The 15,517-nt window shown below is 62.5% G+C and overlaps 2 protein-coding genes across 3 annotated transcripts; one reads left to right on the plus strand and one right to left on the minus strand.

The window, feature by feature from the left end:
- Positions 1–28: 28 nt before the first annotated feature.
- MCRIP1 (MAPK regulated corepressor interacting protein 1) lies at positions 29–2,838 on the plus strand. 2 transcript variants are annotated; one of them, XM_090121799.1, is made up of 6 exons: positions 51–118; positions 206–252; positions 323–441; positions 524–622; positions 733–798; positions 2,531–2,838. In XM_090121799.1, exons 2-5 carry the CDS (start codon positions 245–247, stop codon positions 795–797), a joined length of 291 nt encoding a protein of 96 aa, XP_089977925.1. In that variant the 5' UTR covers positions 51–118; positions 206–244; the 3' UTR covers position 798; positions 2,531–2,838. The 2 variants fall into 2 exon arrangements, with proteins under 2 accessions (XP_089977926.1, XP_089977925.1); XM_090121800.1 differs by lacking the exon at positions 2,531–2,838 and having other exon boundaries at positions 29–118; positions 733–2,120.
- A 2,717-nt stretch (positions 2,839–5,555) lies between these two features.
- GCGR (glucagon receptor) lies at positions 5,556–14,006 on the minus strand. The gene is made up of 14 exons (XM_090121793.1): positions 13,847–14,006; positions 8,648–8,802; positions 8,355–8,451; positions 8,087–8,194; positions 7,797–7,918; positions 7,590–7,696; positions 7,363–7,516; positions 7,140–7,299; positions 6,988–7,048; positions 6,765–6,834; positions 6,565–6,653; positions 6,335–6,473; positions 6,188–6,229; positions 5,556–6,114 (listed from the first exon to the last, which is right to left on the minus strand). The coding sequence occupies exons 2-14, from the start codon at positions 8,696–8,698 to the stop codon at positions 5,830–5,832; spliced, it is 1,485 nt and encodes a 494-aa protein (XP_089977919.1). The 5' UTR covers positions 8,699–8,802; positions 13,847–14,006; the 3' UTR covers positions 5,556–5,829.
- Positions 14,007–15,517: the final 1,511 nt, after the last annotated feature.

Genomic DNA, 15,517 nt, shown 5'->3' on the forward strand with positions numbered 1-15,517 from the left:
GGGGCGGGGCGCGGGACCACGTGACGTAGGGGCGGGACCGCGGGGGCGGAGCCGCGCATGCGCGCCGCGGCGCTTCCGTGGCGGCCCGAGGGCGAGCGGAGGCGGGAGTCGGGCCCAGGTGAGGGGCGCGCGTTGCCATGGCGACGGGCTCAGGGCGGCCCGCGGCCTAGCCCCGGCCTGGCCGCCCTCTCCTTTCTCCCCGCAGCCGCGCCGAGCCGAGCCGCGCCGCCGCACGCACCGCGCCATGGCCAGGTGAGCCCCGCCCCGGCCCCGGGCCCAGCCGCGGCCCCGGGCCCCGCTCAGCCCCGCGCTTCGCTTTCAGCTCCCCCGTGTCTCGCGTCGTTTACAACGGCAAGCGGAGCGGCGGTCCGCGTTCCCCCGGCGCCGGCAGCGAGATCTTCACGCCGGCCCACGAGGAGAACGTGCGCTTCATCTACGAGGGTGAGCGGCGGGGTTGGGGGCGGGGTTTGGGGCCGCGGCCGCTGCCGAGCCCCGCGCGAGCCGCCCGGCCGTGTTCCCGCAGCCTGGCAGTGCGTGGAGCGAGACCTGCGCAGCCAGATGGGCTCCGAGCGCGGCCTGGTCGAGGAGTACGTGGAGAAGATGCCGAACCCCAGCCTGAAAGGTGAGCGGCCGCGCCCTCCCCACGCCGCGGCCGGAGGCGCCGGGTCGGCCCCGGGGCGGGGAGCTGCGGTGCGGCCTCTGCCGCCAAAGGCTGTGCTCTGTTCTCCGCAGCGTTTAAACCCGTCGATCTGAGCGACCTGAAGCGGAGGAACACACAAGATGCAAAGAAGTCGTAAGGCAGGTCCTCCGCTCGTCGGCCGGTCTTTAAAGTCCTCAAGCAGATTTAAGTTGAGATTTTGTGTTATTTCCTCCTCTGGTTACTGTACTCCGCCCGTGGGAGAGCCAGTCAGCTCTGGGGCTGGCTTTGGAGCTACCTGAATTCCACGATGCTTAAGGGCTCCCTGAAGCTAGACAGAGCCCTGTGTAAAACGTTGCAGCCCCTGACCCACAGCTTCCTCAGGCCTCCGTGCTGCACCGCCAGTCACTTGTTCTTCTTCCATCTCTGTTCCTGGTGTGCTGAGCTTCAGGCTTCCTGGGTTCTGGTGCACGGTAGGGCAGAGCATCCGTGCTGTCGGTAGAGGCGGTGCCAGCTCTCTGCTCCCTTCTGTGCACCAAGAGCTCATGGGTGCTGGAGTGGACCAAGGGGAGAAGGAAGGAAACCTGGTGCTGGCCTGGTGCTGAGGGACACACTGGCAGCCCCAGTCCAGCACCGGGCAGTTCAGCACCATCGGGCAGCTGACTGCTGCCACTTTGGCACTCTTTGCCTATTCTTTGCTCCCTGGTTGTACCTAGTCTGCTAATGCCCAGAACTTGTCAGTGTTGCCAAAGCTCTTGGGTTTACATCCAATGCCAGATTTTCCTTGTGCTTAGATTGGGCCATATCCTTGTAGTGCTGGTAGTGGAGCTGCTCCTCTTTCCCTGTGAAGGGGAGGGAGAGAGAGGCTGCAGCCCCAAACATTTTGGAGATGCTCTGAGCATGAGCGCTGAGTTGTGCTGAGCCACTTCCCACCCTCAGCCAAGAAGGTGGCGGTGAGGGAGTGGCTAGCACTGACTTAGGATAAAAAAGATCATTTGCATCCTTGCCTGAGCAACTCCTTGCTGTTTGAGCACTGACACCACTTCCCAAACATGTACCCTTTGAAGAGACCTGGTGTCCACAGCTTGCAGTAGCATTGTGTGCAGGCTGTGGTGGTCCAATCTGACTTGCCCTGGAGCCTGGCTTTCTCAGGACCTTTGCTCCTGTCTAATCATTTCTGTGCAGGGAGAGTGACTGTGCCCTCATGCCCATGTGGGCAGAGCAGCTGTGGGCTTCTCAGTGCCTCTGGGGGCATGGGGAGCTGTGGGAGCAGCCCCCTGCCTGTGCTCAGAGCTGGCAGGGAGGGAGCTGTAAGGGTTCTGCCCAGCACGTGGTGGATTCAGAGTGCAGGGGAGTTGTGGTTGCTGTTAACTTTCCTTCGTTGTGTCATTGAGCTATACTGTCCTTTTTTTTTTTTTTCTTTCTTTTTTTCTGTTGTCTGTCACTTGAGGAGTGTTGTAAATAAAAGCTGGTGTTCTTTTGAGTCTGCCTCTGTGTGGCTCTGCCTGCTCCTCCGTTGCACATCACAAGCATCAGCTCCAGGGCCACCTCTGCCTGATGTCGCTGTGTGCTGCTCACCACAGGGCTGTGGCCTGGTGCCTGCCTGACTGTGTGGGTCCCCAGTGCCCACGAGAGGTCTCGGCCACACCGTGGGCATTGGTCCCAGCTGACAGGGCCATGCTCTGCTGTGCCCTCATCCGCCCCCTCTGCCTTCGAGCTGTGTGTGCGCGTTGCTCTGCTCTGTATCTGTCTGCAGCCTTTCTGGAGTAGTGCCCTTACTCTTCTCTTTTTTTAGGTTTCCAAACTTGTCCTGTTTTGTTGCTTAAATGCTGTGTTTCTTATTTTAGACTTCAGTGCTGACAATAACCATCAGAGTTTTCTGTACCTCTTCAGGCCTGGCCAAGCCCTAAGGACAAGGATCGCAAGGAGCAGAAGCCACCTCGATTATTGATTTATTCATTTTCCAGAAGGGATCTTGCCCTTGCACTTGCTCTGGGCTCTTAATTTCACTGCAGGCATGTACAGCCTGGCACCGTGTGCTGGTAGCACAATGCCCTTGGGCTCTGGCAGCCCTCCTGCGAGCCAGCATCCTGGGAGCTGTTGCTGGACCAAAGATTGAAATGTTCAGACTATTAATACACTCGTATCCTTTTCCCTCTCCTGCATTTATGGCATTTAAACTATACTTAGCATTGCTAGAATTTCTCCTCAAGTGCACCTCTGTGCTGCGCCGTGACCCTGTTTGCCTCTCATCTCCAAAACACTGCTGTGGAGCACAGGGGTGCTCCACCACAGGATGGTGCCTGGGCAGTGCTGCGCTGCAGGAGGTGCCCTCTGTCGGGAGCAGCAGTGAATGAAATGACTGCTGCTGCCACTTCAGCTCGTCTCCGCTGGCCTTTCCCTCCAGGTGGTCCATTCCCTGCAGCTTCTCATGGCTGCTTGCCAGCAGCAGCATGTCCAACATTTCCCAGGGGAAATGCATGATACACACAAGGCTGTGTCTGTGTCCTGCAGCATGGCAGCCGAGCAGCCAGGTCCCGGCAGGGAGCAGGGCTTTGGGTTCTGAGGATGGGGCAGGAGGCTGTAGGAACCCCGATCAGCTGCGTCCCACCACCATGCTGCCGTGGCAGAGCTCTGTTTGGGGCCCAGCAGCCTGGCCCTCATGGCCTCTTGCCTTGTTTTTCTCTTGGCTCAGGTGCTGTGATGCTGGAGGCAAACCGCTCACTCAGGCTCTAATGAAATGTCATATGAAAATGATTTTCTAAACGGGCAATTTTTATAAAGGCCAATAACAAACCACAGGGTGACCGTGGTGAAGCAGCAGAAGGGAGGTGTGAGGTTCAGGTGGCGGGGGGGTGCCCCGTGCGGGGCTGAGGCCGGAGGCCAGGGAAATCAGGCTGTTTACCTATCAAAGTCAGAGCTGGCCATGGCTTATTTTCACCGTGACTCGGCTACGGCTGTTATCATTAGATTAAGTGGTGGGAGGAGGAGAGGTATGTGTTGTATCATTGAATTAAGTAGTGGGAAGAGAGAATGGTAACGGGCAGAATCTACTTAGCAGACCAATTTGCAGTCTCCAATTACCTTGATGAAGCAGCAGTATCACTGCGGGGCGAGCGAGGCCTCGTGGGCGCCGGGGGGGTGCCTGCCATGACCTGTCAGGTACCATTCCCAGTGCGTCCCCTTTGCACGGCTCTGCTCCTCGTTCCTGCTGTGTGGCACAGAGCTCTCCTCCCTTCTCAATGCCAGGGGAATGGGGATGGGCGTGGGAACATCACTGTGAGAGGGGGTGGCCGCAGGTGGGCGAGCAGCACGTGGTGGGCGCTGGGCACTGAATGTCCCCATCCAGCTGCTGCCATGGGAACCTGAAATAGCTGTGCTGCTCTGCCCGCAAATGTCAGCCCTGTGCGTGGGTGTGAGCGGCACAAGCGTGTGTGTGTATATGCAGATGTGGTTGTGTATGGGACACAAGCGTGTCTTCAAGAGTGGGGGGGTGCACAGTGCTGGTGTTGTTGGGGTGCTGTGCTGCCAGACCCCAGGGCTGCTGACTGACTCCGTGCCCCCACCTTGGCCGCGGTGGGGTGTCATGGCTCTGCAGGGGGTAGGCGGGGGGGGGGACTGGGACGGACAGTGGTGTGTTGCCATGGATACACTGGAGCAACAGGCATTGGGGCCGGCGCTGTGCATTGACCATATTTACCTTCCCAGAAACCGCCTCGTGCTTCAGCAATTTGCTCCAATTAGGCTCGTTACCGCATCAGGAGGCCGCGGTGACGGCAGTGCCGTGGGGACAAGTGGCGGCTGGCGCTGCAGCCCTAGATCTGTCCCCATCCACATCCCCATCCGTGTCCCTATCTCCAGCCCCATTCCTGCCATTCCCTCTCTCAGCTCACCCCGTGCCGTGGCACTGCTGTCTCAGTGCCGTGGTTCCGTGGGCTGAGCCGCCCTCACCATCGCAGCCCTGGCCCTCGGCCCCATGGTCCCGGCTGCTGGCGCAGGGCTGGCCCCATGGTGGGTGAGCAGAGCAGAGCTCGGCTGGGCAGCCAGCAAGTTGTCACGTAAACAGAGGAAAATTACTGTGTGCTCGGCCAACACCATGCAGCTGGGATCAGTGCGGAGTGCCCTCCCCACGTCTCGCTGGCTCCACTGATGCTGCTGCCCTCGCTGCAGCCCCTCAGCCTGGTGGGTGTAGGCAGGCTGGGGCCGGTGCTGGGGCAGTGGGGGATGTGGCAGTGGGGCACTGCCAGGGCACGGTGCTGCTCTCATGTCATGTAGCACCTGGAAAGCAGGTGGGCATGGTTTGTGCTGGGCTGTGTGTGGGTCCTGACGGTGTGCCCGGGGCCTGTGGGGGCATGGGGCTGTCTCGAGCTGTCTGTCCATCTGGGTGCACCCGGGGCACAGGGCAGTGTGCTAATCCCCACACAAAGCCATTGTGGTTCCTAAAGCCGTGGCATCCGGGCTTAGCACTCATGTGCACTGCACAAGCCTCTTAGGGTGCCAGCTCACCCCACCTCCCCCCCAGCCTGACCCATGGGACCTTGGGACAGCCCACCCAACCTGAGGGTGACAGGGACCCCACAGTGCTCAGCACCAGCAGCAGCCACTGCCCGTCCTCAGGAGAGCACGGCTGAAGGGGCAGCTCCAAATGATTTAATTAAGGGTTCCTGGCAATGCTGATAGAGCTCATTAGTGGCTGGAGGAGAGCTGCAGCCCCCTCCCCCCCTCGCCTCTGCCCTGCTCACCTGTGCAAGGCCATAAGGGCAGCAGAGCAGTGCAGGGGCTCCCTGCTATGTGGCCCCATCCCCAGCTTGGGGTTATGTGCCCATCACCCACAGACAACTGGGGACCCTGTGGGGTGGTAGTGTCACCACTCCCCCTCCCCAAGGACGGCCATTCCCCACAGACAGGCACACAGAGCTGGCCCTGCAGCCCGGCACGGGCCCACACCTATTTACACAGTTACGACATAAATTACACCACTGTGCAGAGGGTCTCGCGGGCGCACAAGGGCAGCACCACAGGATGAACCCCACCCCCCCAAAATTCCCAGCCCCCACAGACCCCAACCCCTGTTCCCCTCCCCACCTTCTCCAGCCCTGTCCGTGGGCCATTTTGCACCACAGTGCCCAGGGTGAGGGCAGCGGCCGCCCCACGGCTCAGTCCGCCGCAGCCCTTCAGGTGCAGCCATGGGCTCAGAAGTGGCTCTCGGCTGTGGTCTCAGGGAACTCGTAGCAGTGGTGCCGCTCCCCCATGGCGAGCTGCTCGGCAGCACCGCTGCTCTCGAGGTAGTGGGAGCCGGAGCGCACGGCCGTGCCGCGGCCCGTCCCGTTGGCACAGCCGCCCACCAGCTGGTGCTTCTCGCAGCCTCCAGCACCGTTGCGGGCACCGGGTGCGTGGCTGTAGGTGTGCTTGTACTCCTCTGCCAGGTCCTTCCCCAGCTTCCAGCGCTGCCACCGCTTCAGCAGCTCCGCCTGCACCTGCGGATGGCCGCCATCAGCACAGCCCCTCGATCCCACGCCCGCTCCCAGCCCTCCCAGCCCAGCAGCTCACCTCCTTGTTGACGAAGCAGTAGAGAATGGCCACCAGCATCCCCTGGGTAGAGACAGGAGAGGCATGAGAGGCAGCGGCTAGACTCGGCCCCAGGCCATCCCTCCCAGCACCATGTCCCTGTGGCCATCCCGGCCCTGCTGCGCTCACCTGGAAGGAGCTGAGGAAGAGGTCGAAGAAGAGCTTGACGTAGCGCAGCGTGCCCTGGGCGTGCTCATCCGTGATGAAAGCGAAGACGACCTCGTGGATGCCCAGCAACGGGATCAGCGTCAGCGTGGACTTGGCCAGCCTGCACGGAGCGGGCAGCCATAGCGCAGGGCCATGGGCACTACACCACCTGCATGTGGGCACGCAGGGCTGGGGCTGCACCCACTGCCCACCTGAATTTGTAGTCGGTGTAGCGCATCTGGTGTGCGCGGAGCTTGGAGACGAGGATCTGGATGATGCGGATGAAGATGAAGAAGTTGATCTGCGGTGGGGCAGAGAGTCCATGAAGGGCATGTAAGCATGAACTCGCCACAGCCCCAGCCATGGCAGAGTCAGGGGAGGTGGTGGGCAAAGCCGTGGGCTGAGGGCTCACCAGGATGGCCAGGAACACAGGAAAGCGGAGGATCCACCAGAAACCCATGTTGTGGTTGGTGCTCCAGCACCTGCAGAGGAGAGGGATGGGGACCACAGGGCAGCCCTGTGTCAGGGTGGCTGCTGGAGCTTGGCACAGCACCTGGCACTGCGCTCCTCACATGTGGGCAGCAGAGCAGTACCCCCTGTGCCCCACACACCCCGTGGCACAGGCTGATACTCACTGGATGTTTTCATAGAGAAACTTCACAACGACCCATGGGATGAGAAATAGCACAGGTGCTCCTGGAGTGAAGGCACAGGGTGGGACAGGTGAGGCATGGTGTGAGATCAGGGATTGGGAATGGGATGGGGATGGGATGCAGGCTGTGCTCACCCCAGCCGATGCACAGGTAGAGGGTGAAGTAGCTCCTCTCGGAGAAAACAGCCACCACCAGCAGGTTGTGCAGGTAGATGCCCTCCACCAGCAGCCAGCAGTAGTTGGCCATGATGCCATACTGCATGAAGACCGTAGCCGCCCGGCAGCCAGCGGCAGCCTGCGGGTGGGGGTCAGGGCCTGCCGTGGTCTGTCCCCCCCCAACCCCCTGCCCCCCACTCACCTCATCACTCAGCCAGATGCGCACATTGTAGTCATCGATCTTGTCGCTGTAGTGAGTCTTCAGCAGGGCATCGATGACCAGCACGGAGACGCCCTTCACGATGAAGGAGGCGAAGAGGTTCATGTGGATGTAGTTCCTCATGCAGTGCAGCTTGCTGGGGAGGCAGGGTGCTGCTGTCAGTGCGCATTCCCCCAAACCCCCCTGGTGCAGCCTCTGTCTGTGCCCACCTGAAGCCCAGCAGCACGGCCAGGGCAAGCAGCAGCGCGCACAGGGACACTGAGTAGCCCACAGTGTACATCACTTTGAAGCTGCCGTAGGTCTTGGCAATTTTTTCCTGGAGAGTGAGGGAGGCGGTGAAGGTGAGGAATGAGGCAGAACAGCACTGGGCGGGGGCTGCACTATGCCTGCCAGGAAATCTGCTGCCCGCTGCCCACCTGTGCCTCCAGGTCCTCGGCGTCGATCTGGCACTGTGTGGCATTCCGCAGGGACTGCCCCTTGGGGCCTGTCACCCACTCCCCGTCTGGCCCGCATGTCTTGAAGACATATCTGTGCTTCACTGCATGGGGAGGAGGGAAATGGGGCAGCTGCAGGTACACAGTTGGGCTCTGCACGCCAGCCCAGGGGACACGGAGCAGCAGCCGCAGCAGCGTGCAGCCGCACAGAGGTGTGCATGTCCACACAGCCCTGCCGTGCTCAGCCATCCCACCACGTGCCCTGCCGTTACCTTTCTGGTACCAGGGCAGGAACCAGGGGCAGGAGACATTGATGGTGGTGTTGGGCAGTGCGTCGGGCCAGCAGGAGAACTTGTCAAAGGTTCGGTTACAAACCAGCTCTGTGGGGTGGCAGAATGGCGATGTGCTCTGACTCAGCCCACGGGGAGTGTCAGCTCTGGAGACCACGCAGTCACCTTCCCCACAGCACCCCATGCCCACCCTCAGGAGGTCCCTGTCCTGCCAGGACACCAGGGGTGTGTGTGAGGTGCCCACTCTCACCTGTAGGTGCAGGCATTCGGCTCATGTTGCGGTGGCACTCCTCGCTGTAAGCCTTCCAGCTTTCGAAGAGGAAATTTGTGATCTGGGCAGAGGGGCCCTGAAGGCACCAGAGACATCACCAGGGTCAGGCAGGGGTAGGCATTCCATGGCCCTGAGGCTCAAGGATGGCCGTGGGCAGGCACAGATGAATGTGCCACACTGCCGTGTGGACAGCAGGATTGGACAAAGTCTTCTGTACAGCGTGGCATAGCCATAGTCTGCCATGGGCAGTGTCTCTGGGAGCCCATCCTTACCTGGCAGCAGAGCAGCAGCAGCAGGAGGGCGAGAAGATGTGGCTGGGACATGCCTCCACCAGGCCACAAGCTGCATGGGGAGTGGGTGCTGGCTTCCTACCGGCCCTCGGCAGCTCCTCTGCCCTGGCGGTGAGGGCCCTGGCACACGGGCAACCCTGCATGAGAGGATGAGTCACAGGGATGTGCAGTGGGACCCATCCTGGGGCACAGCTGGGGATGTGCTGTGAGGTGAGCAGAGCTGCCACTGCCATGCTCACATCCCCGTTCTCCACCTGCCTTTAACTTTCAACTGTTTCTTTGTGTTCTTTCTCATTAGCCTGCAGCTCTTTAGTATCTGCCATTTCCTCCCCAGGACAGCATTGTCACAGCCCCCAGTCATCTTTCTGCCTTCCCAGAGCAAACCCAGCCACCCTTGCTTCTTTCATCAGCCTTGAGCAGTTGGAGCACAGCCACACTCGGACGTGACTTGCTTGCATGGGGTGGACCCCTCACAATGGGAGAGCTCTCAGGCTCCTAGGGCCCCCTGACCCACCCTCTGCTCACAGACCTGAGCTAAGCCCCCCCCTCCCAATCAGTGCTGGTGCCTGATGTGCATCAGTGCTGATCTCCGACAGCCCAGAACTCTGTGAGGCAGTCAGGACATCCATGGTGCCGGCACATCAGTGCACCACATCCCTCGCCCCATGGGTCTCCCAGCCCTGGCACGCAGTGGGAACGGAGGTGGCTGTGGGGATAACCACAGGGATCCCCAGCTCATGGGGCTGTGTGGCCCCATGTTGGCTCTGCTGCCAGCTCCATTGCTCCCAGCAATGGGGAGCCTCATCCGACACGGCATCCAGGAGCTCATGCACAAAGCCTGGCTCACGAGGAGCCATAACTCCCTCCATCCCCCTTAAGCCGGTTATGGGGCTTCTGAACGGGATTTCAGCTCTTCTGACAAGGGGGCAGTGTGGGAGCTGATGCTGCAGCACTGCTGAGCCCCGGCCTCTCCATGGCTCCCCTCCAGCCATCGCTCCCAGGGCTCGCCGCTCTGCTCTGCCTATTTTTATCCCTGGGAAAGTCGTGTTTCCTCCATGCAGACCCACTCACCATGTTGCAAGCGGCTGCCTGAGAAGCTCATTAATCAGCCCATGGCGCTGCAGATGTGACTCGGGGAGCGAGACCTGACAGCATGCGCCTTATTTAGGCAGTCCCAGAACAGGACACGGCCCCGAGGACAGACAGAACTCACTGGGTGGGCTCTGGGACCTTCACTGATAGGCACCGTCCAGTCACCTGCCCACAGCAGCATCCCCATCCTTCCACCTCACCAGCCCCCTCCTGCTGTCAGCCGTGCTCCACAGGAACCTCCAAGTGCCCAGCCCTGCCCTGAGCATCCCTGCACCGGGGGGAAGCACTTCTTCGGGGCATGGCAGTGGATGTGCTGGCAGCCCCTCTCAAGCTGGGCAGGCAGCTCTGGGGCAGAGGCAGCACTATTTTTAGTTGCTGCAGTGGGATTTAGCATGGGCAGCCCTCTGCCCTAGACTCCCCTCCCGGCTGGCAGTGCTCCCCACGCCCTGGGGCCATGCTGTGGCCAAACTGGGCAGACTGCACTGGGTGAGGGGTCCTGGCGCGTGGGGCAGTCACGCTCCTGCACATCAATCTTCTGCACATCAATGCACCCTGGCCCTGCAGCAGAGCCCTGCCCAGCCCTTTGTCCCAGCTGCCCGTGGAGCTTTGCGGCCCCCCTCCCCAGCAGCCACACTCTGGGAGATGCAGCTGTTCCTGGTAAGTGAGGGTATGGAGGAGCCAAGTGCTGCTCGGTCTGGCTCTCTGGGGCTGGTACAGTGGGTCTCAGGCTGTCAGCAGCACTGAGAACGTCCCAGGAGCTGGGAGTGCCAGCACCACTACTTGTGGTGCTCCTGCTGGGTGTGCTGTGGCCACCAGGAACAAAATGCCCCTGTCCCCATCCATTGTCAGTGGAGGTGACACTGTAGGATGGACCCAGACTATGTCACAGTCTCCATTTTGCTGGGTGGCTCCAGGCACTACATTCCCCCTCGCTCTGAGCCACAGGCACCAAGCCCCCACCATATGGGTGGGTGCATCTGTTGGGACTGCAGGAAGCACAGGGGACTTTTGCCCCATGCTGGTGTTGGGTAATGCAGCATGTCCCTGTGTCATGTCTCTGAGGCTGCTGACCCTGGGGGAGGACGGGCTGCAAACACCGCACTGCCCGCAGCAGCAAAGCGGAGACCTTGTGCCCACAGGCAGGAGAGGAGGAAAGGGAAACACAGTGCTGGGAAAGGGGACAGAACCCAGCTAGGGACTGGGTGTGACCAGCCCCTGGGAGACCACAGTGTGCCCTGCCCAGCCCTGCCTCATCCCTGCCCCGCAGCCCCAGCACGCGGCATTGCAGCAAGGCTCTGGGGATGGATGAGCACACGTTTATCCCCGCACACGTGGTGGGATGTTGTCCCTGTGGGCACACAGCCTGGCACCGTCCCGTCCACCCCCCAGCTGGGGCTGCTTTCACATGGGAAGGGAATGAGCTCCACATCTGGGATTGTTGCAGCTCATTGCTACATGGATCAGTGGCTTGGGGAAGCCTCCATGGGGACACTCATGGGCATCTGCAACGTGACCCGTGAGCAGCCTGGTACATCAGAGCCCTGCACAGAGCCTGGTGCTGCCTGCAGAGCCCGGTCCCTCTGTGCAGTTCTCATCCCCCTGATCCCCAGGGCTGGACTGGGAACACACAGCTGAGAGCTCCGGAGGTGGTGGTGGGGGCTGCCATCCTCCTGACCCTGGGATTAGACCCTGGTGCACTAATGCAGCACTTTCCACGGCTGGCTTGGCTTTGCGCTTTGAGCTACAAGGCAGCACAGCGGGGGCTTTGGCACTTGGCAAGGGAGGGGACGGTGGAGGGCCAGGGCTGATGCAATGCCAGCACTAACCGGGCCCAGCAGACACTGCTCCTCTCTCCTCCCAGCATGGCAGTGAATGGGACAAGCAGCGCCCAGAGATGCCTGCGCTGGAGAGGTCGCCTGCACCCCATGCTGCCTCCGTCTGCACTGTTCCTGAGCTCCAGGACGCCTCCTGTTCCCCACTTGCAACTCCCATGGCTCCAACCCCCATCTGTCCTCTGCAAAGCGAGCGTGAGGAACTTGGGCTGCAGAGGAACAGCTGAGCTGCCTGGGGCACCCCTCACACTGAACGACCACAGCTCATTTGCACAGAGCTGCATGATGGCGGAAACATCGAGCAGCAGCACACGGAAAGCCGACGTCACGCAGCACCAACAGCACTGAGTTCTGTGTCACTTTGGACCAAGAAAACCCAAACCAGCCCTGACAGCATTTTCGTCAACAGCAACAAAGGATGTAAACAAGCAGCAATCAGCCATCGGGACAAGGCTGTTTGCATCACCTCCAGGACTGCTGAAGGGGAAGGGGATGGCATCTCTTGCAGCTGCCCCGTGTGAAGAGGGGAGTGCAGGGATCAGACAGAGGCAGTGTGGGGCACAGAGGGGTGCTGCACCCACAGCAGTGTGGCTCTGTCTGGAGAGATGGGTTTGTCTAGTTCATCACACTGCATGAACTGGGACGTGAAACAGGAGGACAGTACAAGAGACACAGCGGGCGACACGTGTGGGCAGCATGTCACAGGGGAAGCAGAGGAGTGGGAAAAGCTCAGGAAAAGGTCAGTGCAGACAGGCGTGTGTGCACGTGCACCCGCTCTGGGGGCTCAGCACACTCCTATCTGGCCTGACTCACACCAGTGATGAGCACTGGGAACAGCTTCAGGGTACATCAGAGAGGAGCGAGCTGCAGCAGGGCTGCAAACACGCAGTGACCCTGCACACAGCTGCCCCATCCCAGGAGGGTGTCCTCATCTCAAAGTGGTTCTGTGGGGCTGCGGGCAGCGCTCCCATCCAGCTGCTGGGCAGAGCCCAACACAGCCCTGTAGGGCATGGGGGCTTTGCATGCAGACGGGTGGGCAGAATGCAAAGGAAGAACACAGGGGCTCCGTGCCTCCCCTGTTTCTGCCCCCCCAGCCCCTGCCCCTGCCTGGCACAGCGAGGTGCACGGGTGCTGAGCTGTGTGGAGCTGAGCTGTGCTCCACAGCTGGTCTCAACACTGCGCTGCTGCTCAGAGCTTGCGGTCACATTTTTTCATTAACTATTTTTAATCCATATTTTGCCTCTTCTCCGCTCTGTCTTTTTCTCTTTCCCTCTCCAGGCAACAGAACATGAAAAAAAAAAAAATCTGCATCACAGTACATGGAAAGGAGCGGGGATTGGTGGGAAGGATGGGAGCTCGCAGCTGGGGCGGCACTAACGTGGTGAGGAGGGGGACTGCGGGCTCAGAATTTTCCTGTGGATGCACAGATAAAGCTGAGAATATCACGGGGGTAAAGGCTGAACTTGGCACGGGTCAGGACACCCACAGTGCGCATGGTGGGCACGGCACAGGACACAGCGAGGTGTGGGGAGGACACGGGGTGGGCAGCAGCCACTGCTTGTCTTCTGCTCTCTGCATGCAGAGCTGGCTTGGCAGTGGCGTGCCCTGCTCTCCCCGCGCCACCTCGAGGGAGCAGCCGGGCTGGGAAGCGCTGTGCCGGGCAGAGGTGAGCTCTGCTGTTGCTTTGGGGATGCGCATGCAGCCGCCAGGCCGGCAAGGTCACATACCCAACATGTCCTCGTTAAACAAAGCCATTTACCAACACCGTGTTGACACAGCAGAGCTCGGGACAGAGTCACAAAGGGCACTCGCCGTGGGCCTCTGCGGCACCAGGGAGCCTGGGGAGCAGCACGAAGGTGGGAAAGTATCCCCTGCTTCTGCCCAGCACGAAATCACCGTTGTGCCCGCAGTCGGAGCCCGGTGGTAACCACCCAGGCAGAAGCACCTAAGGGAGATTAGGGAGATGCTCCCGGGAGCCCGAACCCGATCGGTGCCAATCACCCGGTGTGGTTACACAGCGGCCACGGCAGCAGCGAGCACCGAGATACCCGACGGCAGAACCCTTCCCGGGGGCACCGAGCCGGACGGAGAGCGAGACCGGAGCCGGGACCAGGGCCCTCCGCCTCGGGCTCAGCCCCGTCGGGGCTCGGGCTGTTCCCCGGAGTCGCACTGCCGCTCCCCGAGCTCACGGTGCGGTGTCCGCCGGTGCTGTGCGGGCGCTCCCCTCTCTCCCTCCCTCCCTCCCCGCAGTCCGTACCTGTCGGGGTTGGACTGGCGGCGGCTCCCGGGCGCATCTCGGTGCTGGCGGAGACCGGGACCGGGACCGGCGCGCTCGGCCGCTCCGGCGAAAACTTTTGCCGGAGCCGCAGCGGCGGCGGCGGTGGCGACTCGGGGGGGAGGGACCGTCGCGGGGGGAGGGATCGTGGGAGAGAAGCCTCTTCTCGCCGCCCCGCTCCTCCCGCTGGCACGGGGGGGGTGGAGGGGGCGCGGCCCGGTGCCCCCTCCCGGTGTTTCGACCGGCACAGGCGAAAACTCCCGGGAGCTGCGAGCGACCGCGCGTGTCACCGCCTGCGGTCCCGATTCTGCCTCCTCCGCTCCGTTCCGTCCCGGTGCTGAGCAGCCCGGTGCCGCCCGGCGCAGCGGCGAGGACAGGCGGAAGAGCACCGGCCCCGTGCGGGAGGGATGCGGAAGGATGCGACCGAGCGCGTCTTTGTCGGTTCAACCCCGACGCCGGGGCTGCTCTCCGCTCCCGGCGCTGCGGATCCTCTCGCCCCCCTCGCTGCGCCCCGGCTCCGTCTGAGCGGTGGTCCCGTCCCAGTCCCGGCGTCGGGAGGTGAGAGGTCCCTGCCGGTGCCCGGAGCTGGTGGCTCCTGACCGTGGTAACGGGGCTGACCCCGCGCCCGGACGGATCCCCGCGGGGAGGCCGAGAGCTGCGCGGACCCTCTCGTTCCGGCCTCCGCTGGCGGTGTCGGGTCTGTGTTTGCCATACGCTGTCCTGGCAGAGCGCGGCCAGGTAAACACGGCCCGGAGCGGCCGCGGCATCCCCCGAGCCCGGGTCGGGCCGAGCCTCCGGAGCGGAGCACAGCGCGTTCACCTGGGGCCGCTCGGGGGGCTGCGGGAAACGGGGGCGGAGGAGCCGGGCTGAGGGGAACGCAACCCCCGCTGGCAGAGGGCTGCCGCGCTCCGAGGGACGCGGTCGGGGCACGGGAACGCGGGGCCGGCGGAAGGGAGCGCTGCTCCGATCCTCGGGGCGGTGGATCCCCACTGCCGCTCGGCGCCGGCCCCGGGGAGAAGCACCGCATCGCCCCGCACCTGCCCCGCGGCTCCCGCACGGCGCCGGGCACCGGAACAAAGCGGCGATGCCAGCCGGCATCATTAGGCTTCGTTAAGGTGACGAGCTTTCACTTCTCTGCTGTCCCAGGCTGGCTCCGTTCCGCCCGCCGCGGCCCAATTAGCGTCACGTCCAGGACGGAGCTGCAGCCAGCAGACACGGACCCTTGGCACGGCTCTGCCCGGAACCCCGCGCTGCCCCGAGCACGGCCCGGCCGCGGCTCCCCCGCCCGGCGCTGGGAGGTGACCTCGGGGCAGGGACGGCCCCGTTCCGTGCGGTGCCGAGGGGGTGAGCCCGGAACCCCCCCATCACCTCCGCTCCTACGGGAGTGCAGCTCTGGGGGGGAGGGAGCACCGCACCCCCCGCTCTCCCCTCCCCACGCGATCAGGAGCCGCGGTTGTTCCGCTGTTTATTTATTATACATTACGGTCACAGCTATTCCAGTTCTTTGATCCCTCGGGGCCACTCTGCACAGCGCTGCGCGTGCAGAGGGCGATGCCCGCAGCCCCCGTGCAGGCAGAGTAGGGCGGGGGGGGGCTGCAAGGCGGGGGGGGGTGTTGGGCACCTCAGTGCGTGGAGCAGCAGGGCAGGACGGAC

This window comes from Phasianus colchicus, chromosome 20 (genome assembly GCF_987193195.1).
Source record: "Phasianus colchicus chromosome 20, bPhaCol1.hap1.1, whole genome shotgun sequence".
NCBI lineage: Eukaryota > Metazoa > Chordata > Aves > Galliformes > Phasianidae > Phasianus > Phasianus colchicus.